The following is a 27,344-nucleotide window of genomic DNA, read 5'->3' on the forward strand; positions in this document are numbered from 1 at the left end:
TTTTTCGCCAAATGGCCCACATTATTGCAAGAAAAGCATTTAAGTGTGTCAGTGGAAATATAGATCCATTAATTTGTATCCTCAAAGGTTACCTGGAATGATTCTGGCAGACGCTTTTCGTCTTCAGGTGATACATATAATTGTTTTCTGAAACTCAATATGTGAGAAAAGCCCGGGTCTGTTACTCCAATTTTCATAAAGGTAATTAAAGACATTATTTTAACATTAAGTTCTTCGAATTTCTTTTCAATTACATATGTGGGATGACAGGGCAAACATTGGACAAAACAATTCTTTTGTTTCTTGTAATTAATGGTTAAATTTCTAGAGCTTTACTTTGGCTAGTAATAGTTTTGTGTCCATATAGACACATATGCGAGATATAAAACGAATTGCTGTCGTAGGTATTACAGACGATAACGCAAGTATGTACTCCCTGAGCGTAACTCCATCGATTGAATCTAAAATAATGGCTTGTTCTTTCTTTGGAAAACATGTTGTCGAAGTAATGTTGGCATAACTTGTAGTTTTTGACGTTGTTTGTTGTAAGTTAGGGATTTGTTGAGACGTTGGGTTTATTGGATACATTTTAGTAGGGGCTCCTGATTAACAGGAGTTCCCCTTATACTTTATACAAATAGTCAAGATTGTAATTGTATAATCACGCACAAACACAATAATACGATACTCGCAATAATATAACACGACCCACGCGAGGCGGAAGGAACGCGCGTCCGCAGTGGTTACCGGCGTGAGACTGCTATCCTGACTTGTACTAAATAGCTTATAAAGTTTTACAGTGAATAAATATTTTTTTTTGACTTTGACTTTGAAACGCTATATACTAACGTGGCTTGGCCAAAGTTTGGCCGCTTGGCCAAACTGACCAAGAGTCGTGCTGCTAGACAACCGATGAAAACAGGCCAGGTTTACACCCACGACCCGTATGTCACCCCGTGTCAGTGCACGTGCCATGCCCAAAATAGGGGTCAACAGTTAACCTCAATTATTTTTCTACAATTTCACAACTATCACAGTACATCTGAGATATAAAGCTTCCCACAAGCTAAGTTGTTATAATGCAAGATAGGAGCAAAATTCAAACCTAATAAAATTTTCTTAACGTAAGTTCATAGGTGTTACTTCCCATCTGCTCAATTACCCATCACAAACAATGAGACTTATTAATCGTCACATCCGAAAAACTTAAAATTGGTTATATCTCATTGAATTTACATACGAAAAAATTCTACTTTACAGTTAATTCTTAATAAATTTTTATTTCTCAGGTGTTGTAACTGTGGTAATGTACGTGTTGGTAAGGATGATTGCTACCTATCATCTGGTATGAAAGTTAACCATTGATATTGACTCTGAGCGGCACTACAGTTGCCCTCATCTCCTTCAGACATAAGATGTTTATTCTCGTTTGCCCAGTAATGTCACTAGCTACGGCACCTTTCAGACCGAAACACAACAATGCTCACATATTACTGCTTCACGGCAGGAAAAGGTGCCATTGTGGTACTCATGATCTAGCCGGCATCCTGTGCAAAGCAGCGTCCCACTGATAAATGCCCTCTTACGACAAGACCGTGAACTACATGGGTCACACTAACGAACTAACTTTACAAAGTAGCGGTAGATTCAATAAGATTTTTTTTTGACATTCATAAGTGTCATTTCCGTAACATACGTGAATAAACTGATTTTGATTTGATTTGATAAAAACAATTGACAAATGATTTCCCGCCAATTGTTTTTTTAATTACTAAGAAGGTTGCAACGTTTCAAAAAATATAACACTCGAAATTCAAATAGTTCCGATTACCTAGAAGTGCAAAACTTTATGTGTGCACCATGTAATAAGTCTTGCCTTATACATATTTTTATATAAGTAAAGAAATAAAACAAAATACATTCCTTTAGAACCTGTTATTTTTCTATAATCATTTTTAGTTCTGATTTCTTGCATTGTAGAAAAGTTTTGCTAATCTTGCCGAGTCTACGATGCCTGGCCAAGTCTCTATGTTGATCTGTTCAATATAGTCCGGTGGAACCAAAAATCCATATTCATAGCCAGGAAGTTCTAAAGTGTAGGAAAATGGTACACCCACAGCCTGAAATCATTTTAGTTAAGTTAAAAAAGGAGGTTATTAAGTCATGTGTGATATTCTCCGCTTGGGGATGGATTTAGACGTTTTTCAGTTACTTTTAGATTTGTACTACGATACAAAAACAGTCTGATGGTGGACTTCCTGAGTAATTGAGTGTATGTAAGTATTGAGTCGGCAGGTATGTAACAATACAATGGTGTAATAGTTACTTTGCAGGTTCTGATTTATTAATAAAGCCTTTCATCTTGAAATATTCAATGTCAGAGTTCATCAGAATACAAAATCTCAAGTATTTAAAAGTTTAATTTATAATTTTCTCCTTCAAGAAAAATTTGAAATGAGAAATGAGAATAATAAGAGTTACATCTCACGGGGTACATCAATAAATGATGTACCCCGAGCCCGCTCACCTAGTCTTCTTCTATCTATATATATAAAAGAGAATGTATGTTTGAATGTTCCCTAATAACTCCTAAACTATTCGACCGATCTCAATGAAATCTTTTGTAATAGATTCGGTGATGCTCAAGGAAGGTTTACATATATAATTTATACGGTAAAACAACGTTTGCCATGTCAGCTAGTTGTATGAATAATAGTCACATGTAATTAAATGTCGTGCACTGAATTATTTGTATTGCGAATATATACGTATTTATTAAGTAAAAAATGTAGATTTAGGAGAAGTAATTACTGACATATACTAGAACCTTCACTTAAAGATGTTGTTTTTTATGGTATAAGTATTATTCCAATCGGTTCAGTAGTTTTCGCAGTATAACCGAAGGGAAAACAGCTATCTATTAGTACATATAGATATTCAATTCAATATTACCTGACCATAATCTTGCGCGCTACCAGAACTCTGGTATAAAACCAAATTACTGTTTCCAACTAAATAATACGTTGCTTTAGATAGTTTCTTGGAATCAATAACTGCTCCCATTGATGCACCAACATGATGAAGAGAAACTGCATTAGTTGGCAAAGAAGCATTACCGAAACCATACAAAACGTAATTTCCGTAGCTGTGAATATCTAAGAAAATCTGTATACGATCTATATATTCCAACAGTACGTCTCTAACATATCCTGTTTCTGGTTCTGAAAATGCCTCTGGTCCAGGGTATGTATTAGAGCAGTGATCGGGTGAAACACCAACGGTGTTAAAGTTAACGTCAAAGTTTCTATTTCCATCGACACCGTAACATGTCTCGTTTATTTCTGGACGATAAGATCTAGTTCGCCGCCACAACCGTTCCTAAAATATAACAAAATATTTTTATCTTCATGCTCCAGTCATAATTAATTTATGTACTGGGAGTATGCTGGTTTATTATTCGGTTTTTCCGGATCTGGAATCAAAGTCTGTGAATACCGCTTGGTATTACATGTTTATGTAGATAAGGTGCCATCATCTTTGGCAAATATTATGGCACCTTTCTTACTTCAAGTGCTACATTAAGTGGTGCAGGTCATGTCACTTGCCGTCAGGAGAAGCAGCAGCTGTAGTCTCGTCACTTGTAATCATAAGTAAAATAATTTTGTAAATAAAGATAAAAAATTCAAGGAAGAAGTTATTATAAATTCTTAAAAAAAACGAATGTGCTTTAAACCATAGTGAAGCAAAAAAACTTATAAATTTATTGTTTTTTCAAGAATGAAATGAAATTATGTAATAATCGACATGTGTCTTGGGGTGTTATTAGTAGAAGTGATACTTCAACGGAAACACTTTATATACAATTATTTGAAAGATTCCCATTAATATTTAAAAACAAATATTTCAAAGAATTAATTTTAAAAAAGTATTCCAAAAAATATTTAAAAATAAATCCACAAAATAAATTCAAAAATATAAGTACCTAATAAAAAATATTCAAAAAAATATTTTAAAATTGATATATTATTTCAAAAAAAAAACAAACTTCCGTTCGCCTCACCCAATCACACTTTTCGTAACGCTTTGGTCACGTATTTACCAGCTTACTCCCCAAGTAAAGCGTCCATTATGAAGTTTTACTTCATAAATTCTTTCTAACACACACCGAATTATAATTAAAATTGAAATTGATTTAATTATATAACTTGCATCAGTATGAGAGTATTCATATCCATCAGGATTGACAAGAGGGAAGATGATCCAATCAATATCAAGTAAATCTCTCTCAGAATCCCTCAGATCCTCTACCAGTCTGTGTATCGTGTAGAGAGCGACAGGTGGAGTGACCCACTCTCTGGCGTGAATAGCAGCATCCATGAAGTAAATGGGCTTGGATGGGTCCATAAAATTCGTTGTTGATATCTGAAAAAAAAAAATGTAAATAAGATTTTGGTGACAACACTTTTGCTGTTAATACAGTCTTTTAAATAAAATTCGGAGTGACTATTAAACTTTAATATTTTTTTTGTCAAGTCCAGAACTCAACTTACAAGAAAAAAACTAAGGGATAAATTTGAGGAACGTGATCATGACTCATGAGGAAATGAACCATGAAAATGATTATTTACTTGTGTAATGAATCTAATGTATTTCATCATAATTGCCAAATATACAGATAAGTGCAGTACTGAATTAGTACCAGGGTCTTCTACCACATCTCAAAATGATGTACGATCTTCTGTCCCTGCCTCTTCACGAGGTCAGCATATCTATCGAGCCAAGATCTACGTTACCTATGTTGTACTGCCAACTGCCTACAATACCCAAGTCTTCGCTGCCATTCGCAAGCAGTGCCCACATTGTTGGACTCTTTTTGTATACTAATTGTGTTGCTGGACCACAGCTATTTACAGCTTGACATGAGCAATATTAGGAGTTATAGCATGAAATTGCCGATTTATACTGAATAATTGAAATTCGTTTTTTTTTAAATTTAACTTATTATTTAATCAAAGTAATTACCATTATTATCTATACATTATATTATAATAAGAAGGTCATTTGTATGGGCGATAGAACTGTGGTGATCTAGATTCGATAAGCTGTTTGAAAGCATATTGTACTGCCTCCTGAGAAGAAAACTTTTTATCACGTAGAAAATTCCAAAAGTCTAAATCACGAAATAAATGATAGTCGATAGAGCCATTTTTTAATAAAACATTTAAATTTATTCATAGATAACGCCTGAACAGTGGCTGGGACTTTATTATAAAAGTGTATATATTTACCCATAAAGCTTTTCTAGTGTTATAATAGTGAAAATCACTATTTAGAGCAAAAAGGTGACGATTTTTGTGAACGTATATTACATTTTCATAAATGTACTGACAATGGACAGTAGGTATACTGTTATTCAACGAAAAACGAAGTTTCGATTGAAGTTTCGGGTGTTTCCTACTACGGTTCCATTCGTTTCAAAGGTTCGTCCCGAACGTAACTTTTTGACATTTCCAATTGCTCAACCTACTCTAAGTTTCATCTTTGTTATTATTTAAAGAACTAAATTTATTTTCATGTTATTATAACAGGAAAACTTACAGTTATCTAAGAGTAGGCACTCAGAAATTTAATTAAAAAGTATAGATAGCTTCAACATCGTATAGAATGTGGATGGTAGGTATTGAGTAGCAGCTATATTTTTAGTGAAAAAAAAAAAACAACTAAATATATACCTGATATTTACTTGAAATTTTCTGATAAAATTAGTATCGGAATTTCGAGACGTGTTAAAAGGCACTTTAAAAGATTATTTATTAGCACCAATATTGAGAACTATTTTTAGAAAACTTTTTAAGGAATTCAAACAAAAAGTCTGAAGTATTAAGTTGACATGTTTACATTACGTGTGTAATACAGATATTTATGGTTGTCGTTAGTTACTTCCTAAGGTTACTTCCCACCATTATTGGCATGAAATACTACTCTTCGAACTAGTCAGATCAAAATAACATTCATTTAAATCGTTCACCAATCGTTCACGAATATTGTCTATGCATCCGAACTTCGTCAATGTGTCCGAAAACAAAATAGAGTAGGGTCTATCGAAAATTCGTTTTGATTTCATTCGTTTACGATGTTTCGTTTCGAAGAAAGAGAGTAGAACCCCAGAGTGTCATGACATTTCGAATATATGTGACGAAAAAAAAACATTATCCTTTCTTATGTTTCTCCCACTGCAAACTTCAAAATACTTACCTTCAAGTATTTAATAGGCCGACCTTCAAAACTGTTCCCTGCATCTACTAAAGTTGCAATATTCGGATAATCTGTTGCAATTCTTTCCAAATACTCGTTCACCTGAAATATTCGTTTATATAATACATAATACTCAAGTTTTGGGTGACTTAGAACAAATTATTTAGATCTAGGTACATACTGAAAATTTATTTTGTTCATTTGTATATTTGAAAATATACCAAGTAATTAATGGACTGGTAAAGTTGCCCAGTTCTATATATTAATATTATAATCAGCATTAGCCCCAGGGTCGTCGGATTTCAGTTACAGTGTATGAAATTTATAAAAAAAACTACAGAGAAATGTTTAATTAATTAAAATTTATGGTGTTTTTGTTACAATTATCTTGAATTTTATAACATTTGTTTAGCACATCTGGAATAAAATTGTGAAAGCCAATATAACAATACTCTACAAATCTTTGAACTGAATACTTTAGGCTGTACTCAAAAGATTTTTTTATTTTTTATTTAAATTTTGCTATCTAGTAACTAATAGTCTTACCTGTGCAAATCTGGGGTAGTCGTTATAAGGCACGGCTTCACCATTTCTGGATATTTTACGCGCAATAATATCCTCTTCGTGTTGTTCAAGAGCTCTGGAGCAAGGATATTACAATTAAAAGAAAATTTTTGAAGCTATCCTTGGATCAGAATAACTGATTGTTGACATGCTGAAGTGTGATAAGTTCAAATTGAAATAATTTTATTCAAAATAAGATTTAAAATCACGTATTGAACGTCAAAAAACTACCACACATTCGAAATACTATGCGTCAACCTGAGAAGAATGGGCGCAATAAACTCAGCCAACTTTTTATAAAAATATGGATCATCCAGAAAATCATTTATAATATAAAAGTAACCTTTACCACACATACGTTTTATACCTAACAATTATTTTAAATTTCGTAACACGTTTGTTTTGAACATTTTCTGGGATCATGTTGTAACAGCATATACAGCTAATAAAAGACTTACCAACTCCACTTAACTGAAAAATTATTATCATTCAAGATTTAATAAAATGATGTTTTTGTGGTGTGTTTGAAAATATATGAAATAAATGGTCAGTTATAATACAATAGTCGTTTTGATAAGATTTCATTTCAAGCAATTGTACAATTAGCAAAGTAATTACTCACGTTACCACATCAGCTATGTAAACATAATGCTGCAAGCCATACAGATCTAACTTCCATAAAAAAGTTTGCTTATTCTCCTTTGAAACCATAACATGCGCGTGTCTTCGTCCGACAGAGCCATAGTGCCACACATCTAGATCAAGTTCAGCTTCTAGATGCTGCAGTTTGGTGACGTCATCGTATTCTTCTATTACTACTGCTTCAACTGTGTACCTATATTATTAATTGTAAAATAAATTAAAATTTAAAACATTCCTTTAAAAATCATGCGAATGCTACGTGTTGTATCAAAATCGTTAGGGCGATGTAGTGCAGATTGTACGTTTCGGCCAAATTAGTTTCTTTCAAACTTTTTCTAGGCTAAATTTCTAGTGACAAAAGGGGACCATAATATTATGCTGTTTAACGTTATGTTTTATATCATTTCGAGGAAGACTTCAGTGAAAATTGAAAGCAGGTATTAAAATTATTTTGATTCCGAGCAAAATTTACCGCAGTAATATATGTATAATTTTTTTTTATGGAATAGGTGGACAAACAAGTGTACGGGTCACTTGGTGTTAAGTGATCACCACCGCCCACATTCTCTTACAACACCAGAGGAATCACAAGAGCGTTGCCAGCCTTTAAGGAAGGTGTACGCGCTTTTTTTTAAGGTACCCATGTCGTATCGTCCCGGAAACACCGCACAAGGAAACTCATTCCAAAGCTTTGTAGTACGAGGAAGAAAGCTCCTTGAAAACCACACTGTGGAGGACCGCCACACATCCAAAAGGTGGGGATGATATCCTAACGTGTGGCGTATCATGCGAAGGTGGAATTCGGCGGCAGGAATCAGGTTAAAAAGCTCTTCGTAACACTCCCAATGATAAATGCGGTAGAAGACAATGAAGCGACGTCTCTACGCAACGCCAAGTGATCCAGCCGTTCACAGAGCACTGGGTCCCCGAACTATGGACATAATATACTACCGTATAGACGACCAGACAGCCTGATAATACGAGATAATGTTTGATTTGTCAGTATGAGCGTCAGCTAGTGGCCTAATTTTCAAATTATTAAGTAGCTTAAACCAGCGTGGCATAATATTTACGACTTGCCAATCCAAATCACTTACAGTAACAATGTTTTGCTTACCTTTCCTATCATGTTATATTTCCGTTACCGATGTTCTTCTCTGTTGCACGCTTTATTTGCTAAACGCCAGTTTATTGTTAGTTTTGTTCACAATTATAATCATATGTGTTACAAATGTTATAACTTTATGAATGTAAAACAGAACATTTACCACCTTCTAGCGACATACGCGGTGCTAGTCTTGTGACTTCATAATTGTTGACGTTCACTTCCGATACTATCTCTTCTTTCTTCGATTCTTGTTCTCCTATCATTACCCTACTCATTACGTTAACTGAACTGGAGACGCGCGTAAACGATATTGGAACGAAAACCTTGTACCAATATTGTTCTATTAAAACTAAAATACTACTACTTCTATTAAAAGTGATATCTATGTTATGTTATGTTGTCAATACAGTCACAATAAACATCGCCCAACAATTGACAACAATCTTACTAAATACAACTTCTCTAATTTGGAATATAATTTCATAACCGTCGTAACAAAAACGAACGAATAAGAAATTGATCTTTTTGACATACATTTGCCTCGATCCTATGGTCGCTTTGTCACGTGATAGTGCTTAAGGACGAAACCGGTAGGGACTCTGATTTAAGTTCTATTTATTATTATTATGATACACTATTGATCTTACACTACGCATTTATAACTAATAATTATTCATAACTTATAAGTATGGTTCGAAGTGTAACATCTATTAAAGTGTATACAGCATTCACAAAACAAAAACAACAACACGTTAGTAAAAACAAAAAATATTGAAAATTAAATAAAAAAATAAAACATTATTACAACGCTAGTTTATTACATCAGTTTTTGTAGTTCATTTATAAACTTGGACCCTTTATTATATCGGAAGATATGGATAGTGCTATTAATTAGCTTGCAGTTTGTTATATTATGATCGGTTCATTCTGTTGAGGGGCGAATCTAAACCTAGGTGTGATAGATAGAAGGAGTTATGAATGGGTTGTCTAGGAATGATGTGAGGTACATATAGAATAATATTTGATCATGATTGACATCTATTATGTTTCGTCGACTTTCGAGTGACTGGAGTTTGTTTTAAATGTTTGTGCCTTGAATCATAGGCAGCACGGTATGGACAACTCCGATCCTTAAAAGCCAAAAATCGAGTAAGGTTACGTTGAATACGTACAAGTCTATTTATATGTACCTTGTATTGGGGGTTTCATGTAACAGTCGTGTATTCTAATTTACTGCGAATGAAAGCTTTATACGATTATTGACTTAGTTTAACAAAATCTTTACACGTCCGCTTCAATCATAGGAGTTGCCATAACTTTTGGTGGTTGATGGTTTTTATATATTTTGTAATTTCTTAGAATTTTATCCCTTTCTTTTATAATACCTATGAGATTTCGTGAAAACCAAGTGGGATACTTTGCGTTACGGGCTTAAGCTTTAGGTATAGTGAGATCAATAATACTTCTTAACAGCTCATAAAATTTGTCAATAGCCCTGTTAATATCCTCCGACGATGAAAGTTCCCTTTGCAAAAAATAAATTGGACTTGTAATTAATATTATGAATTTTTATATTTTGGATACCACACCCCTATACAGTGATGGTTTTCTAGTTTTTAAGTTTACTTTTAATTAGAATAAGGAATTAATGTTATGTATGGGACGTTATTGGCCTGAAATAAAAGAATTATTATTATTATTTGCCAGTCGATTTTATTTAGCTCATCATTAACTATGAAATAATCAGCCTTATAAAAATTATGAGTGGCATTCGGGTTCTTATTAGCGATAGAATATTTATTTACTTTATTATTGATACTTATTTCAATAGCTGGATGATGTTTATCAAGTTTACATGAGGGGTCTATCCATTCTTCTACAACAACGTCCTTAAAATTACAAAGTATTAAGTCTAGGATGTGATGAATAGCATTTTATAAATGGTTATACTGAGACATATTATTAAGTTGCATAAAATTGACAAACATATATCCTAAGTTGGAATTATGGTTTACAGGCGTCAGATTTCGTTCATTCTCTCTATGAAGCCAGTTTAAAAACGGTAAATTGAAATCGCCTATTATCATGACGTTATTACGATAAGTCTCTAATACATTATTACACTTATCTACAAAGGTTTTTAAATTATTGCTAGAAATGGGGGGTGGAAGATAAACAGCGCACAATAACAAAGTATGGTTATTGCAACTTGGATTATTTTTTACCAAGACCCAAAGATACTCCGATGGACTTTCAAAGTGACTTATCCTGTTTGAGGAGAGATTTTTATTTACTGCAATGAAAACACCTCCTCCCCTAATTTTGGAACCAAATAGCTAGAGAAACGATCCCTTCTGTACAAATTGAACCTAAGTTGGAAGTAACACGCACAAGTTTAAGTATTTTCCTTGGATCATTTATACGTTTAGATAGAATATAATAGAGCAGCTGTAAAAACGTCGAAAAAATTGAGCTTAGAACCAATCTCTATTTTGAGCAATGCACGCACACTAACACAAACTGTCGTACAAGTCGCGAGTGTAAGACGTAGTTTGTCACGCACACTAAAGTGTCAAACCCTTTTTTTATCACTTTTCTAACAGCAAGATGCTCTATCTACACGTATAAATGATGTAAGGTATTTCTTTATTACTTTTTAAAACGTACGTTGATGTAGGTACATCACACTTTGGAAATGTTACCTATATAATGTATAGGTTACTCGTTCTAATTCCGCGTCATTATTTTAAATTAAATTGTAATTGGCTACGTACCCAGCGTGACAATGTCAATGTTCGTAATGTGTATAAGTATTTTATATCAATTATAAATGACTATATTGATCAACTTTTAGTATGTTATAGGAAATGATACACAAATACTTCGTGTTAATTTAATGAAAGATAATAAAATTATTTTGAGGCATTTCTTATATTTTATTTTATTTTAATAAGGGACGAGATGAGCAGGACATTCAGCTGATGATACCCACCCGTTACAATGCAGTGATAGAGGATACTTGAAAAATTCATAAATTCTGAGCCGCACTACAATTGCGCTCGTCGCCTTGAGGCATAAGATGTTAAGTCTCATTTGCCCAGTAATTTCACTAGCTACGGCGCCCGTTGTGGCACCCTTAATCTAGCCGGCATCCTGTGTAAAGGAGCCTCCTACTGGTTTACATTGGCTTGCAATGCAATAATCAGCATTTAGTAATTATAAGCAAAAATATTCCCTGGAAAAGTATGTTATCTTTGTATTATCAGTAAGATAGTCTTTTTAACACAATATACAGTGATATCTGCAGTACCTACACTGGTCGTCTTTGATAAAATAATATAAATTTTGCATGTCTTTTTTTATAATAATTTTGCAATATTTATACCTTAGGTCCTAAATAATAATTGAGATCAAAAGTCAAAGAAATAAACATCTTGACTGTTGCTTCTCAATATATTCTTGATAATGTAATGTATGTTAATAGGCACATAAATGAATTTGCTAGAAATTGTCATAACTATAATGCTAACACCAGGAACAGACATAAGCATATAATGCCTGCTACTCGGCTAAGTCGAGTTGGTAAGTCTTTTGTGAGGCGATGTATATACCTTTACAACAAGTTCCCAGAAAATGTTCAAAACAAATTTATTACGAAATTAGAAAAAAAATATTTAAAAAACGCTTGTTCGATAAAGGTGAAATTAATTTATTAATAATACCGCAGATTGGGAATGGAGGGACCGCTCTCGGGCTATTAAATTATAAGTGTTATTGTACGATTTCTAAGATTCCCAAAATTAAGAAATTCCTTGAAAAAAAGAAATTAAATTAAGAAATATTAGGCACCTTTAACACACAAATGCTTTTGAACATTTGTATTGAATTTCGTAGCACATTTTTGTACATTTTCTTTGATCACGTTGAAAAAGCATAAACATCGTCCAATAAAAGACTTACTAACTCGACATGACCGAGTAGTAGGCATAACAACTTTACATTTGTTCCTGGTGTTAACATTACGATTATCACAGTTTTTAGAAAATTTGCTACTTTGAGTATGTATATACATTAATAATATATTATATTAAACTATAAATGATATATTGAGAGGCTACAGCTAGAGGTTATTTGTCCCTTTACGAATTTTTAGGACTTTGGTTATTTGGGACCTAATAGTAATCTAGAAATATTTTGGCTGCAGAAATATGTTTGAAAAATGTCTTTGTAAATCTCCCCGTGATCAATCTGTTACGACCTGACAATACATAGGCAACGTATGTTTGCAAGCAAAGAATAAAATAGTATTTCTTTTGCACTTAATATTATATTCATATTACATTTATAGCAACAAAAGCAAACGAGTAAACATTGAGACAACTGAAGTAACTTTTTATACTTAATACATCTGCCATTGTTGGCACGTTCACCACATTTCCAATGTAACTCTATAAGAAATGTTACTACTTGAATAGAACTGAATATGAACCGATCACCTTAAAACCCAAACTTAACGATTTCACGATAAAAATCTTGAAAAAAGCTCATTTATTTAAAACTAGATATTTATATCATTAGAATCGGTTCTAAAATTTTCGATTTCACCGCATAATAGACATTATTTTAAAAACTGTATCCCCAAGACATACCTAGTGTTATACAAGTAGGTATTCTAAGACCTACATAATATAAGGCTCAATGCAAATGCTTTCATTGTATTTTTTTAATTTTTTTTATAAGTCTCACAAAAATATTTGTTTAATAAAACCTTACCCATTGTAAATATCATGTTTCCCAGATAATGTTACTTGAAGTAAAGCACTTAAATATAATAATAATATATAAACAACCATCTTTGGTAAAGGTGGCGATGAATTTAATCGCAACTTATAAATTTGATTGTAACATTTTATAACCTAGTATTAAATGCTATCATTATCTCTTGATATTACAAAATTAATTTATATGTGATTATAAATATGTTTTTTTTAAAGAAGAGGAGGAGAAATTAGCACACATACGAGTCACCTCAAAACATTATTATTTATTCCGAATAATATATATAAATGACAATATGGCCCAATATGGCCATCAGCTGCGCGAGTGCGCTCGCCTGCGTTCGTCAAAGTTTCGTTCATCCTCAAACGGAACCAATATACAATATTAACTATTAAATATATATTATATATTATTGTTTTGTACAAAAGCCAGGTATCTTATATGTTCTTGCATAGAAATATATATACTTACTGACCCAGCAAACATTGTTTTGCCATATAAATTATTTTCTGCAATTTCTTAAAGCCGACTAGCACCAAAAAGCCTTTTCATTTTTCATTTGTTAATATAATGATGGTATGACATATTATATTATATGACTATGATTATTTGTTACTTTAAAAGGGGCTACGAGGTAAATTAAAACATCCTCCTTTATCTTACAAAATTACTAGTTTTTTAAATTTTCACATTAACACCTTCCTACCTATACAACCAAGACATTTAAAAATAAACTTGACGTTCGACTTGAAATTAATTTATACTTAATATTATTAATAACTAAGAAGTTTAGGTCTTCTGACTGCTAGCTATGTAATATTATAATTGTTTTACTTTGACGTTAGATTTGTCTAAACATGAGCTACTTGTGGCCACAGCTATAATATTAGTAAATACGTTATCTGTTAGCAAAACATAAACATAATTGACATTTCAATAGAAGCGCTGTGAACGTATTTAATGTGTTGTGTCGGTGTGTCGTCCTTACTTATTAGTTATTCAGTTCACTTCGTAGTTAGTATTGTAATGTAAGTGTGTGTTGACTTGTTGAGTGTTCAGTTCTTATCTGTAGTCATTTATTTGAGCTGTGTATCACGTGTGCGCTATGCGTGTTTTGTGTCTATAAAATGAACAAACATTATTAGTACGTATCGATTTTTAAGCAGTTGTAAGTTTTATTATATACTTATAAACGGCTTAAGATATCAACTTTAAACGCGTGTGTTTATCTATTAATCAATAAATTTGTGAATAGTACAAACGCATATATAAATTACACAACTAATTTGAAAGTTTGAGCATTTAACTTGGTCTCTTCATTTTTTCTTCATGACTTTGTCAGCCATTTTTTTCTCATAGTCAACCTTTCTTAACAAATTTCGCTCTAATGAGTCAAAGCGAGTAGAATCATATTATTACCGTCGCGTCGGTATCATTTCCTTTTTGAGATCTCATTCGGTGTCAAGTACCTTACCGGTCAATAAATGTGCTACATTCCTTGCAAGTTCTTAACCATTTTTTCATACGTATAATATACTAGCTGACCCGGCAAACGTCGTTTTGCCATTTAAATTATTTTGAGAGTTAGGCCGTTTCTTGGACATTGCTTTATTTTTCTTAAATAAACGTAGCCTAAGTTACTCCTTATTACATCAGCTGCCAATTACAATACCTGCCAATAAAAGTCGCCGGATTAGACGGAACAAATAGACAGACAGACAGACAAAAATTATAAAAAATATTATTTTGGTGTATATGAATTCATAATATACATTTAGTAAAAAACGGTTATTTCAATATTACAAACAGACACTCCAATTTTATTTCAATGTATAGATAAATCACACAATATTTTTACAAATTATAGCCTATATGTTATTCTGGTGTGTAAGCTACGACGATATATACTCCGGGACGATACGACATGGGTACCTTCAAAAAAGCGCGTACACCTTCCTTAAAGGCCGGCAACGCTCTTGTGATTCCTCTGGTGTTGCAAGAGAATGTGGGCGGCGGTGATCACTTAACACCAGGTTACCCGTACGCTCGTTTGTCCTCCTATTCCATAAAAAAAAGCTATATTATTGCAAAGTTTCATCAAAATCCATTTAGTAGTATTTGAGTTAAAGAAGTTCAAACATTCATCCAGACATACAAACTTTCACATTTATAATATTAATAGGATTATTATTGTTAATTATTCATTCCACAATCTCACGCTACCCTACAATACTACTCATAATATCATGATACATCCCCGCCATCTGGATACCTGGCGTTCCTCTAGAGTATGGCTGTCAAGGAACGAGTACACGCTCACTGATGGTGATCACTTACAATTAAGTGATCCTTGTTTGTTCTCTTGTTACACAAGAAAAATTTTGTGTTTTGTAAAATTTGCAGTAAATTTATTTTAATACTACATATTATGATTAAAAGATCGTTGATAAAATTTTCGATTTAGTTATTATAACATTGTATATTATATTATCATAATATTATCTCTAGTGTCTTATCTGATAATTAAAGGAATACATTATATACTTATGAATATTAAATTGATTACAACAGTACCTTTATGTCATGCTGTTGATAATAATCCTGTCCATAGTTTCCTGTCTGTGGCTACCATACAACATATTAGAGACATTGCATTTACTTTTAGTTAATTTTCTATATTGGTTCCTATATAATATATCTGCTCCGAGCTGTACGAAACTCGGAGCAGCAGACTCAGCGAGCTCACTGACCCCAACTGATGCTCCCTTCGCTCATTTGTATATTTGGTTGGTCATAATAATAAAGTTTTACACAAATTATATGCAGAACCCGTATAATTCAATAAATGCACCGATTTATTCAAAATAAAACGCTTATCGAAGGTATAACCCTATTTTAGGTAAAACTTATTATAGCCTATCTAACGTTTGATAAAATCATTTATTCATAATCTTTTTTACTTCCTATAGAAAATATGCCTCTATCATATACAAATTTCGGAGAACAAAACATATTTATATTCTATTTATCGAGGTTTTGTCTCTGAAAAAAGACAAATTATAACGTGAGAAAGCTGTCAAACAGATAAATTGTCAAAAATGTAAATAAGGCAATGAATTTAAATTTACGCAGGAAACTTCAAAAAAAGTAGTCTGTGGTAGAGTAAATAGATTTGTTTATGCCCTGAGGCGCCTACGAAAAATTACAGATTTAGGTACCACATTGTCAGCTTACCACGCTCATGTTGCATCTATCTTGAGATACGGTCTTATAAATATAATGGCGTAAACATCCAAAAATAATTTATAGCACAAAAAAATGTATCCGTGCGACTTTTGGGGTTAATACCTCTGTTTAATTAACTAAAATTGTTAACCTTGCCTGTATATTTACGAAATTAGTATTTTTGTAAAGAGACATTTTTAATTTATTACAAAGATAATACAATTTTCTCAGCATAACGTATTGTGTACAATTTATAAATTTTGGTACAATTTTTTTCTTGATTATTAAGATGTGTCAAACTGTAAAAGTTGGGGTATTTTAGTGTTTTTTTTTCTTACTGTCTATAAAAAATAGAAATATCAAGAAAAATAATTTTCTTCTAATTTTTAGAAGATACATAATTGATTTTTTGTGAATGTATAAGCTTTATATAAACCGTCAAGGAATGGTTCCAATTATGCGCCATTTTGGCGATTTTTTGGATTAGCAGCCATGAAATTTTTATTTCTTTAAGTTTTACTATCAATGATAATTGAGGACAGTTAATGCCTTATATAGTTTATTTAATTAATAATCAGTATTTACATTTTCATTAAATATGTATTCACTAGTAATTTAATGACTCTTATTTGAAAATTGAACATTGAATAAACTGAATTTATCATTATCCTATAGGATTTAAAAGTGAACGTGAAATGAAAATGTGTCCGTCGCAAACTAGAGTATAATATAAATAGAGCCCATTAAATAAAGATATTTTTTTAAATCTAATTTTAAACATAATTATAAGGACATAATATCATTCGCAGTCTGATATCGGAACAGAAAACTGTGTCACTGTCCGAATCGCGTACTAAATTCAACATATTATTACGTAAACTAACCTGAATAAATTATTTCATTGCTGCTTATTGACCTTGAATATTTAAACAACTAGAGTAAATGCGGCAATGTATAGATAAAGTAGTCGTCGCTCATTATGGTATAATTAGTGGCTTTGTTTTAATACGACGTGATTTGTCTATATTTGTGTAGAACGCCACTGATAATTGGATATAAATAATTTATAATTCTTCGACAGTTTAACAAAAATGAATTACGACACCGTAGTAGTGGGCCTGGGAGCTGCTGGAGTCACAGCTGCTGTCACATTAGCTAAAGCTGGAAAGAAAGTGTTGGCTCTAGAAGCATCTGACAGGATTGGAGGTCGAGTGAAGACCGTCCAGCTCGGAGATGGTGTTGTCGAGGAAGGCGCTGAATGGTGAGACCAAATTATATAAATTGTCATTTGACTTCTAATGTTATGGAATATCACTTGTGAATTTGAACGTCGAGTTCCGTCAGTTATGAATCTCTAATAGGCACTGTTATACCTATAATAAAAACAAACTCAGTGAATCTATGAAGGGTATTTTAATTATTACCTAATAAAGGTATATCCTACTATATAAATGTGTATATTAACAGAGTAGGCTAGAATACTCTTTTCACAAAAAATACGTTTTTAGCACACATCAGTTATGTCTATCTCAAAATAAATACAAAAAAGAAACACTTTATTTTCTAAATAACATACTGGTTGCTACACAAAGCCATAAAAATCGGTGTAACTGAACGCAGTCACAATCATTGTATAGCATATTGTCGTTGTTACAAGTTCTAAATGTAAAAAATACATAATTAATAAATTATACTCTTCTTTATTTAAATGTACTCTATATAATCCTCTGTGAAATCAGACGTCCCTAATACACTACTTCTTTGAGTAAAAGTAGCAACCCTAAAGAATGCTCGTTGTACAAGCTAAGCCACGCATCAGCATTGACCATATAAATAGGTACCTACTGAATAGTAAATAATATTTATTTCATTTATTAGGATACACGGAACTGTTAAGAACTGCATCTACGAGACGGCCGTTAAGAATAACATCACTGTGCTAGCTCATAACATAGACATGGACATATTCAGATCAGATGGAAGCAAAGCTGATGGCGAGATAATCAAAGATTTAATTTCATTTTGTTTGGATTGTAGAACGAATAGTGCGCCAGGAGATACAGAGCTAAGTCTGGGTGACTTCATAATAATGAGGTGAGACTGATGTATGATAATAATTTGTATATTACTGATGATGTGACGGAGGGAGGCCGTCACACGCTCAGGATCTTCGAGGTACTCCATTATTGTAGGCTTTTAACACGACAGCAAGAAAAAACAGTCTTATAATAACCAGCAAAAAACATTACAATCATAAAAGTAGGAACACTTCACAATTAACACAGCAATTACGATTACCTAATAAGAACGTGGTGTTCCCGACATGCGCGTGCGACTGACTACTACTACTACTACTCGGAGCTCGTCTGGCACCCGCTCTCGCATTAGTAATATTATATTATTACACTTCATTATGTCTGGAATGAACAAGAACGACTCCACCACGCGAGACGATATTATTTAGTTGAATGTATAAATAAGTACACGGGACACACTAAAAGTTTTGCACTTCTAGTTAATCGGAACTATTTGAATTTCGAAATTTATTTTTTTTTGAAACGTTCCAACCTTCTTAGTAATAAAAAAAAACATTTTGCGGGAAATCATTTGTCAATTGTTTTTTATCACACATCAAAGCTCTACATACCCGAAAACCCGCGGGTTACCTATGAGACAATTCCAACAATATTGGGGATTGTTATGAGCCAAATTCAGAAAATTTTACACGAATAATTGAAAGTTCGGAAACTTTGTCGTTGGATCCCTCATGAACTGACAGCGGAGCAGAAGCGGGATCACGTGGAATGATGCTCACAGATGCTAATGAAGTCACGGATATTCTAATGCTGTTGATGATGACATTGTTACAGGAGAAGAAACGTGGATTTATTGTTTTGAACCCGAAAAAAAAACAGTAATCTTGTGAATGGGTGTTTGAAAATGAGAACAGTCCAACAAAAGTGAGGCAGGCGAGAAAAGTTGAAACGAAAAAAAATTATCGCATTTTTTTTCTCAGTACGGGTCCCATCTGCACAATTCCACTTGAAGATCAAAAAAGTGTTAATGCCGAGTGGTATTGTACCATTTGTTTACCCAGGATGTTAAAAAAAGTTCGTGAAAGGAGACCAGAAAGCCACGTTCTCTTACATCATGACAATGCTTCTTCACACACGACCAACAAAACTAAGTCATTTTTAGCTTCTGAAAAAGTAGAACTCATCACCCATCCTGCACATAGACCCGACCTAGCACACTGTGATTTCTGTATTTTCCCCAAAATCAAAGATTTGATGAGAGGTTTCACTTTTACCAATTCCGAAGAGGCAGTGATAGCGTTAAATCAGCACGTAGAAAACATGCCTTCTGTGGTCCTCGTGTTTTAAAAAATGGTTCGATCGCATGAAAAAATGTTTAAAATGTAAGGGAGAGTATTTTGAAATGCAATAAACATAATATTTTGGTTATAACATGTTGTTTTTTTAAGTAACGCACAACTTTTAGTGTGAGTTCCTTCTATACATACGTCATTGATTATTATTACAAGTAATATGTTTATATTATGTTAACAGTAGCACAAGGGCATATGTTTTAGACTGACACAATATTTGGAAGGAAAATACCCTCGTTTAACAACTGACAGAACTTTTATAAATGATTTTCTGGATTTCATGAACTTAGTAATAAATAACTATGAAGCAGCGAATGATTGGAAAGAGGTCAGCATTCAAAGTTCCTACGAAGCCTGTCCTGGAGAGCAACATATGAGTTGGCACAAATACGGTTACAAAACTTACTTTGAACTTTTGCTGGTAATAATTTATAGTATTTATATAGGTATAGTATAATGTTAAATAGTATGTTGTTCTTGGTACATTACACAGCATGTTTTTTTTCCTTGTGGGTATAATATTACGCTTATTAGATGTATTGAGGACTTTTGCTTCGCCGCATGTGTCCTACAGTGGTGCCTTTTTCTGTCGTCAAGGCTCTATATTATGTCTTTCGCTTTGAAAAGTGGCGTGGCTTTATGAATCTATGAAGCTTGACGATCTTAGACCACGACCTACTTTGTACGTTCTTGTCGGACACGATCCACCTTTTCTCTTCAAAAACGGAGCCTAGCGAAATACTCTAAGAAAAAAGCGATTCCAAGTGAATCGTATGAATCGTACAGTGATCGATAGATTGACAGATGACGGCTTTAATCTTGTAAAAAAAGTTCAAACGTGGCCGGATTATACTTCGTCGTCCAATTGTAATTACTATTTCAAACTTATGTCAAACCTCTCTGCACGTTTCATACCTACTAAACTAAATTTCAATTTTTTCTTAGGCCTCTTATCGTTGTATATTTACATCCACTTTGAAATACGGTTCAGTTTAATGACGTCTCAATAAAGACTCGCAAGTCAATAAATGCTTCATTTCGTTTCTTTGTGGTCAATTTCCAGTTCTTCAGCTATGTGGTGACCAATTTTAAAAAGAATAATGTTACCTTTTTAATAATATCCAAGTCAGTCAGATACAAATAGCACAGACAAAGAGATTTTATTACAAGCTTAATACATACTAAATGCAAAAAAAAAACATTTTCAAGAACCTATTAATGTGTGAAATGTCCAAAATGAAATGCCCTACTTTTAAGTGACCTCATTGTTTCATAAAATAAATTTCATCCAAAATGCCCATTGGAGGAGAAAATTCAAACGCACGAATACCGATAGATTTAAATAAGTAATAGTAAAGGGTGTTTTTTTAAGCCCGATATAACTTGAAATTGTAAAAAATAACACAAAAAATTAAATTGTAATCAAAATTTTTTTTTATTCGAAAGATCAATACGTGACATTAACATTTGAAAATGATTTCGGGCATATGGGCACCGCGGCTGTTCTTGACGAAGCGCATTCTGGACGTCCAATTTTGGGCCACTTTTTCGAGCACTGCTGGCCGTATGTCACGAATAACACGAACAATGCTGGCCTCCAAGGCGTCAATTGTTGCTGGTTTATCAGCATAAACCAGTGACTTCACGTAGCCCCACAGGAAATAATCGAGAGGTGTCAAATCGCACGACCTTGGAGGTCAATTGACAGGTCCATTTCTCGAAATCAAGTTATCGCCAAATTTTGATTTCAATAAGTCGATGGTTGCGTTCGCCGTATGGCACGTAGCGCCATCCTGTTGAAACCACATCTTCTCCGGATCAATGTCATCCATATTTTCAAACAAAAAATCATTGATCATGGTGCGGTAACGATCTCCATTGACCGTAACGCGAGCTCCGGCCTCATTTTTGAAGAAATAAGGTCCGATGATGCCACCAGCGTGAAAACCGCACCAAACGGTGCATTTTTCTGGATGTAATGGAGTCTGTATGGTCTCTTGTGGATTGGTCTCACTCCATATGCGGCAATTTTGCTTATTAACAAACCCGTTAAGCCAAAAATGCGCCTCATCGCTGAACACAATTTTGCGATAAAACAACGGGTCAGTTGCCAACTGCTCTAGAGCCCAATCGGCGAAAGAACGACGCATACAATGGTCTCGTGGCTTCAATTCCTGCACCAGCTGGATCTTATACGGGTGTAGGCCGAGATCTTTGCGCAAAATTTTCCATGTAGTGGACGGACAGAGCCCCAATTGCTGCGACCGACGACGAATCGATAAATTTGGATCTTCTTCCACACTTTCGTTTACAGCGGCGATATTCTCTTCACTACGCACATTCCTTCAACGTGTTGGTGTTATTGCATCCTCTAGAGAGTATGTGGTACGAAATCTATCCACAGTTCGACGAATGGCTTGTTCAGATGGACGATTATGTACGCCATAAAAATGACGAAGTCGTCTATAAGTTGCGCGAATCGACGACTGATTTTCAAAGTAAATTTGGATAATTTCGTAGCGTTGTTCAAGCGTGAGTCTATTCATGATGATTTGTCAGAGTATACTGAAACAAATAAAAAAAAATTTTTTATCAAAATTTAATTTTTTGTGTTACTTTTTAGAATTTAAAGTTCTATCTAGGTTAAAAAAACACCCTCTATTATATTTTCAGAATACTTACAATAACGGACCCGGTCTACCAAACCTTGACATAAAACTGAACTCTGAGGTAGAGGAAATAAAATGGCCTCACGATAGCAGAGCTAATGTCGAAATTACCATTAATGATGGCAGTATTTTTAGATCTGACAATGTAATAGTGACGGTCTCATTGGGAGTTCTAAAAGAAAGGTGAGAAAAAGTATTGTGTCAATGACATAAATATGGTAATAATAAATATCTTAAAAGATAAGATTAACTAGCGGAAAATTCAACAGTTGAGTGCCTAGAGTAAACCACACTGCAAAATATATTTATCACTGCATCTTCAATAACACTGCATCTTCAAGACACGTGCCTGGCTCAAGCTCAAACTCAAAATTTATTTGTTCATGCAGGTCAAAAAATTACACTAACTAATGTTAATTTTTTACATGTAAGATCGTTTGGGAAAAATTGAGATTTAATGATTGACAAGAAATCTACTTCTAATACTATAGATCAATTTAAAGTTAACATTTTATAAATATTTTATTAGATAAATGAAAGCAATACACACAAGCTATAGATAACTTATTATTTCAGGAAAAAATAATAAAAAAGTTAAGTTACTCATAAAACCCTCAAGCTATGTACATTGGATACATTAATTCATACATACTCGTACTGTGAATAAAAATAGTATATTTCACTTATAGGGTATATAAGTTTGACATTCTTGTAAATTGCATAATGCTTTCAAAGTTATGCCCATTTGGTGTAAGTACCTATACTATTGAAGTAAAAAAGTCTGTAGCGGCGTTGAACACTTTTCTTAGGATGGGTATAAGATCGTTGAAATTATGGAGGAAGTTTATTTTTCTGGGAAAAAAACTTTTAAATGTAAAATAATTGTAATATTTCTGAAGTATTGAATTTTTTATGTGATATAAATTGTAATTTTTGAGTAAGATAGCGCAGTATATGAATATTGTATTTAACCACACAAAATGCTAGTACTTTTTTACTGATAAATAAAGCAATTCGTGCGAAATTATTCCCTAACCATTCCAAAATATTCAAAAATGCACATCGTTAATGTTCAAGTTTTCACTTCTGCCGGCACTCCGGGACTGCAACCCGTTATTTTTTTCTTATATTACATTACAATTATTCAAATTGATCTTAAGAATTATCATTTATTTCGACCGACGATGGATCATAATTTGTTAGTAAAATATAAAATTGACCTTATGTGTCGCTGTATAGCTATGTAATGTTAAAGGATAAGTTTACTACTTATCCTATACCAGAGTTACGATTTTTGTTTTCTATTTAAAAGTTCCTGACAGGTCCAACTTGTCAACACATGAACCATACAACAACAGCACAGTTACTGACATTCAAACCCTTCAACAAAAGATCTCAGGAGGCCGTTGGAACTAAACCCAACCCTGAGCACCAGGGATGTGCATCGTTTTCACATAGTTGTATAGCAACAATCTGTATGCGGGTCGCTAAACAAACCTGATGCATTGCACGATCAGCATCCTGAATACTTGTTATTTAAAATGAATGGTAGTTTCTCAATGTATTTCTAATAATTTGTTATAGATATACAACATTATTTAACCCAACACTAGCCGGGGAAAAGATATCAGCAATTAATAATATTTCAATGGGCGTCATGGATAAAATTATACTAAAGTTTGACAAACCATGGTGCCCTCATGCGCCATCCTTTAAAGCATTATTTTGGAATAAAGGAGATAAAGATAAGGTCCCTGAAGATGATGTTTGGATAACTAAGGTATTTGCTGCAAGTAACCCGTTGGGATCTTCAAATGCTCTGACATTGTGGACCAGTGGCGATGTAGCCAAGCTGGTAAGGATTTGTTTAAATAATAACAATGATAAAAGAAAGCCTTCACAGCTTATTCCCTTCGGGGTAGTCACAGACAACAAAACGCCACGTGCTTCTATCCTTACAAACCTCACGGGATTCCTCTACATTCATAACTCTTTTCTGAATGCTTGTGGGTTCCGGTCTCCAGATCCTACGAACCTTTCCTTTTTGCAAAATGTCCGCAATTTGGTCAACGAAATATGTGTTACGCGGTCTCTCGCGGTCTCCCGCGACCACCTTTACCAACACACACTTTCTTTATATATTTGATTTATTTATTCTTTCTTCACTCATTCGAGTACACTGACATAATCAAATATGCAGTAACTTTCATACATTCTGCGTCCTCTTCCTGTTTGTCCTTCGACAACGGCCTCCTCCAAGGTGTTCCGTTCTCTAAAAGTGCGCGTTATTCTAGATCATGTGATCCTTTTATTTATTTTAATTCATTCGTCCATCGTATGAACTGTCTTCCTCTATTCCTCTCCTTCTAGGGTAGCATTCATTATTACTCTTGTCCATTTTGGTGTTTGATCTCGCACAAACTGGCTATGTATTATATTTCTATTTTCATTTTGTTTTCTCTATACTTTTGAACTTGTTTTTATTTTTTAATTTTCCAATCTAACTTTGTCTTAGTGCTGTACCTCTGCCATACTTCGTTCTGTTTCTTGATAGTTATATAAAATCGATTGTACTTCATTACAGGTTGAAATCTTGCCGGAAGACGTCGTGAAAAGTAAATTGGTAGAGTTGCTTCAGAAATTTATGGGAACATATTATGTCATTCCAGAACCAACTGCAATTATAAGGTAAGATAGCAATAGTATTAGTGCAGATATATATAATAACGAGCACGTGTTAGGGAGTTATTAATTCATTTAACTTATGTTTTTTGTAAGCCGATTCAATTGAAACAACTAAATATTATGGAGAACTTGCCGGAATACATTTAATGGTATAATAAATTGGTTAAAGGTCAACTTACACATATAAATAAATCACCAAACAGACCGATTTTTATGTATATTTAATGGTATAGATGAAGAGCCTTAGGCTACGTTGATGTTCGGTAGGCCCTAGCACATTTCTGAAACTGAGATAAAAGCACTTGAAAATCTTATCAATTACACATAGTTCCAATTCTCATAGTTAAGTAAATATAAAAATAAAAATAACGCAATTAAAAAGTAAAATCAATGTGACTGGATTATAATATGTGAGACATTTGTTTTTTTATTTCTTATTCTCTTATCTTCCAATGTAGGTAACTAGCTGCCCGGACAGACTTCGTTCAGTCAAAATTTTAATGTAAAAATAAATATATGTGATGTATTTCCGATTTTTTCCGTTATTTATATCCCAACAAGAGAAAAAAACGTAGTTTTAGAGATCTAATCATACATAGGGACCTATAGAGGGAAGCGACTTTGTTTTATACCATGTAGTGATATTGGTAAATATTTTTATTTAAGTCCATGATCATGAAATAACTTAAAAAACCATTTAAAAAACAATTTATTTCATAAAATTTTTAAATGTATTTATAGATTAGTTGTTGCTTGCAACATCATCTGTGTTAGAAATAAATTTATAAGTATAGGATGCGACAATAATATTTTATGTTAACATTCTAAGTCTGCGGTCAGCACACTACCGTTGGGCAGCAGAATAAAGCAGTACCCATGTAACTTTAACCTTGATTATCAATTTTTAGATCTACTTGGTATTTAAACCCACTGACACGCGGCAGTTACTCATACGACAACATGCTAACACCACTGTATCCAGATCTTCGGTCAGTTCTCGCAGCCCCATTACTTGACACATCCGGCCGACCTCGGGTGTTGTTCGCTGGCGAAGCGACTAATACAAAGCATTTCTCTACAGTACATGGTGCAAGTGAAACAGGCTTAAGAGAAGCTAAACGACTTCTTCCTAACAGCAAAATATAAACTATTTCTTGTGAATATTAAATAGACAAAGTATAGATAAGTCTGCTGAATCAACTAAATATTATGCAATATGATGAAGCTATAAATCCTGATATAAAAAGTGGCAATGAGTTTTTTCATATCAATTAAATTAAATTTAAATGTTTTCAATATGTGACTTTGAAATCTCTGCAATTTGTTGAATAAATGAATTTATGATTGTTGATAAGTCAATCCTTTACCCATATTTTTATTGAATGAGCAACACTTTAATCAAATTTGCAGCTGTGTTTATGAGTGAATTATATTATACAATGAAAAATAATCTGTGAATGATTCAGCCTGGATACATTTTAAAAATATAACAATATAGGAAAATGAAACGATTTTGCCTCAAATTATTGATTTTGCGTGTATCAATAATTTATTTACTTACACTTTACAACTCATAAAAAACTGCTAAATGTAAACAATAAAAGTTCAAACTTTAAAGTTTAAAGTAAAAATGAAATAGTTAGCTACTTAGTTTCATTTCAGTCACTTTAGCTAAATAATACTATTCTTATTGGCTATTCAATTCCAACAAATAACTATTTTATACTCTTTATTATTTTACGCCTCTCATTACAATGAAAGATCATAACAAATAAAAACTATTAAACAATATTTCTAAACATTTCTTAGGTTTGCGATGGTCGTCTTTTCCGTCATGATTCAGGCTTCAGCTCCTTGGAATAAGACACACAATATCATTTTCATTTCATGTATTATATTTGTTTGCCTTGTAGGATTACATTTTAAAGCATTTGTATCATCTGAATAAATTACTATTCGCCCTTAAACTGAATATTTATCATTCACTCCGTAATCATGACGTAAGATATAACGTCGAATGATCGACAAA

General features: G+C 33.1%; 2 protein-coding genes across 5 annotated transcripts; one reads left to right on the forward strand and one right to left on the reverse strand.

Moving 5' to 3' along the window:
• Positions 1-1,920: 1,920 nt before the first annotated feature.
• On the reverse strand, positions 1,921-13,433 carry LOC126973996 (carboxypeptidase B-like). Its single transcript, XM_050821348.1, has 7 exons — positions 13,343-13,433; positions 7,442-7,654; positions 6,802-6,895; positions 6,256-6,357; positions 4,210-4,422; positions 2,953-3,378; positions 1,921-2,120 (listed from the first exon to the last, which is right to left on the reverse strand). Exons 1-7 carry the CDS (start codon positions 13,420-13,422, stop codon positions 1,956-1,958), a joined length of 1,293 nt encoding a protein of 430 aa, XP_050677305.1. The 5' UTR covers positions 13,423-13,433; the 3' UTR covers positions 1,921-1,955.
• A 926-nt stretch (positions 13,434-14,359) lies between these two features.
• On the forward strand, positions 14,360-26,927 carry LOC126973995 (spermine oxidase-like). Of its 4 annotated transcripts, none has more exons than XM_050821344.1 (8): positions 14,360-14,376; positions 17,655-17,834; positions 18,452-18,667; positions 20,166-20,382; positions 22,635-22,813; positions 24,215-24,485; positions 25,215-25,318; positions 26,224-26,927. In XM_050821344.1, exons 2-8 carry the CDS (start codon positions 17,665-17,667, stop codon positions 26,459-26,461), a joined length of 1,395 nt encoding a protein of 464 aa, XP_050677301.1. In that variant the 5' UTR covers positions 14,360-14,376; positions 17,655-17,664; the 3' UTR covers positions 26,462-26,927. The 4 variants fall into 4 exon arrangements, with proteins under 4 accessions (XP_050677301.1, XP_050677302.1, XP_050677303.1 ...); XM_050821345.1 differs by having other exon boundaries at positions 14,363-14,492; XM_050821346.1 differs by having other exon boundaries at positions 14,376-14,516.
• The last annotated feature ends 417 nt before the right edge of the window (positions 26,928-27,344 follow it).

Source organism: Leptidea sinapis, chromosome 31 (assembly GCF_905404315.1).
Source record: "Leptidea sinapis chromosome 31, ilLepSina1.1, whole genome shotgun sequence".
NCBI lineage: Eukaryota > Metazoa > Arthropoda > Insecta > Lepidoptera > Pieridae > Leptidea > Leptidea sinapis.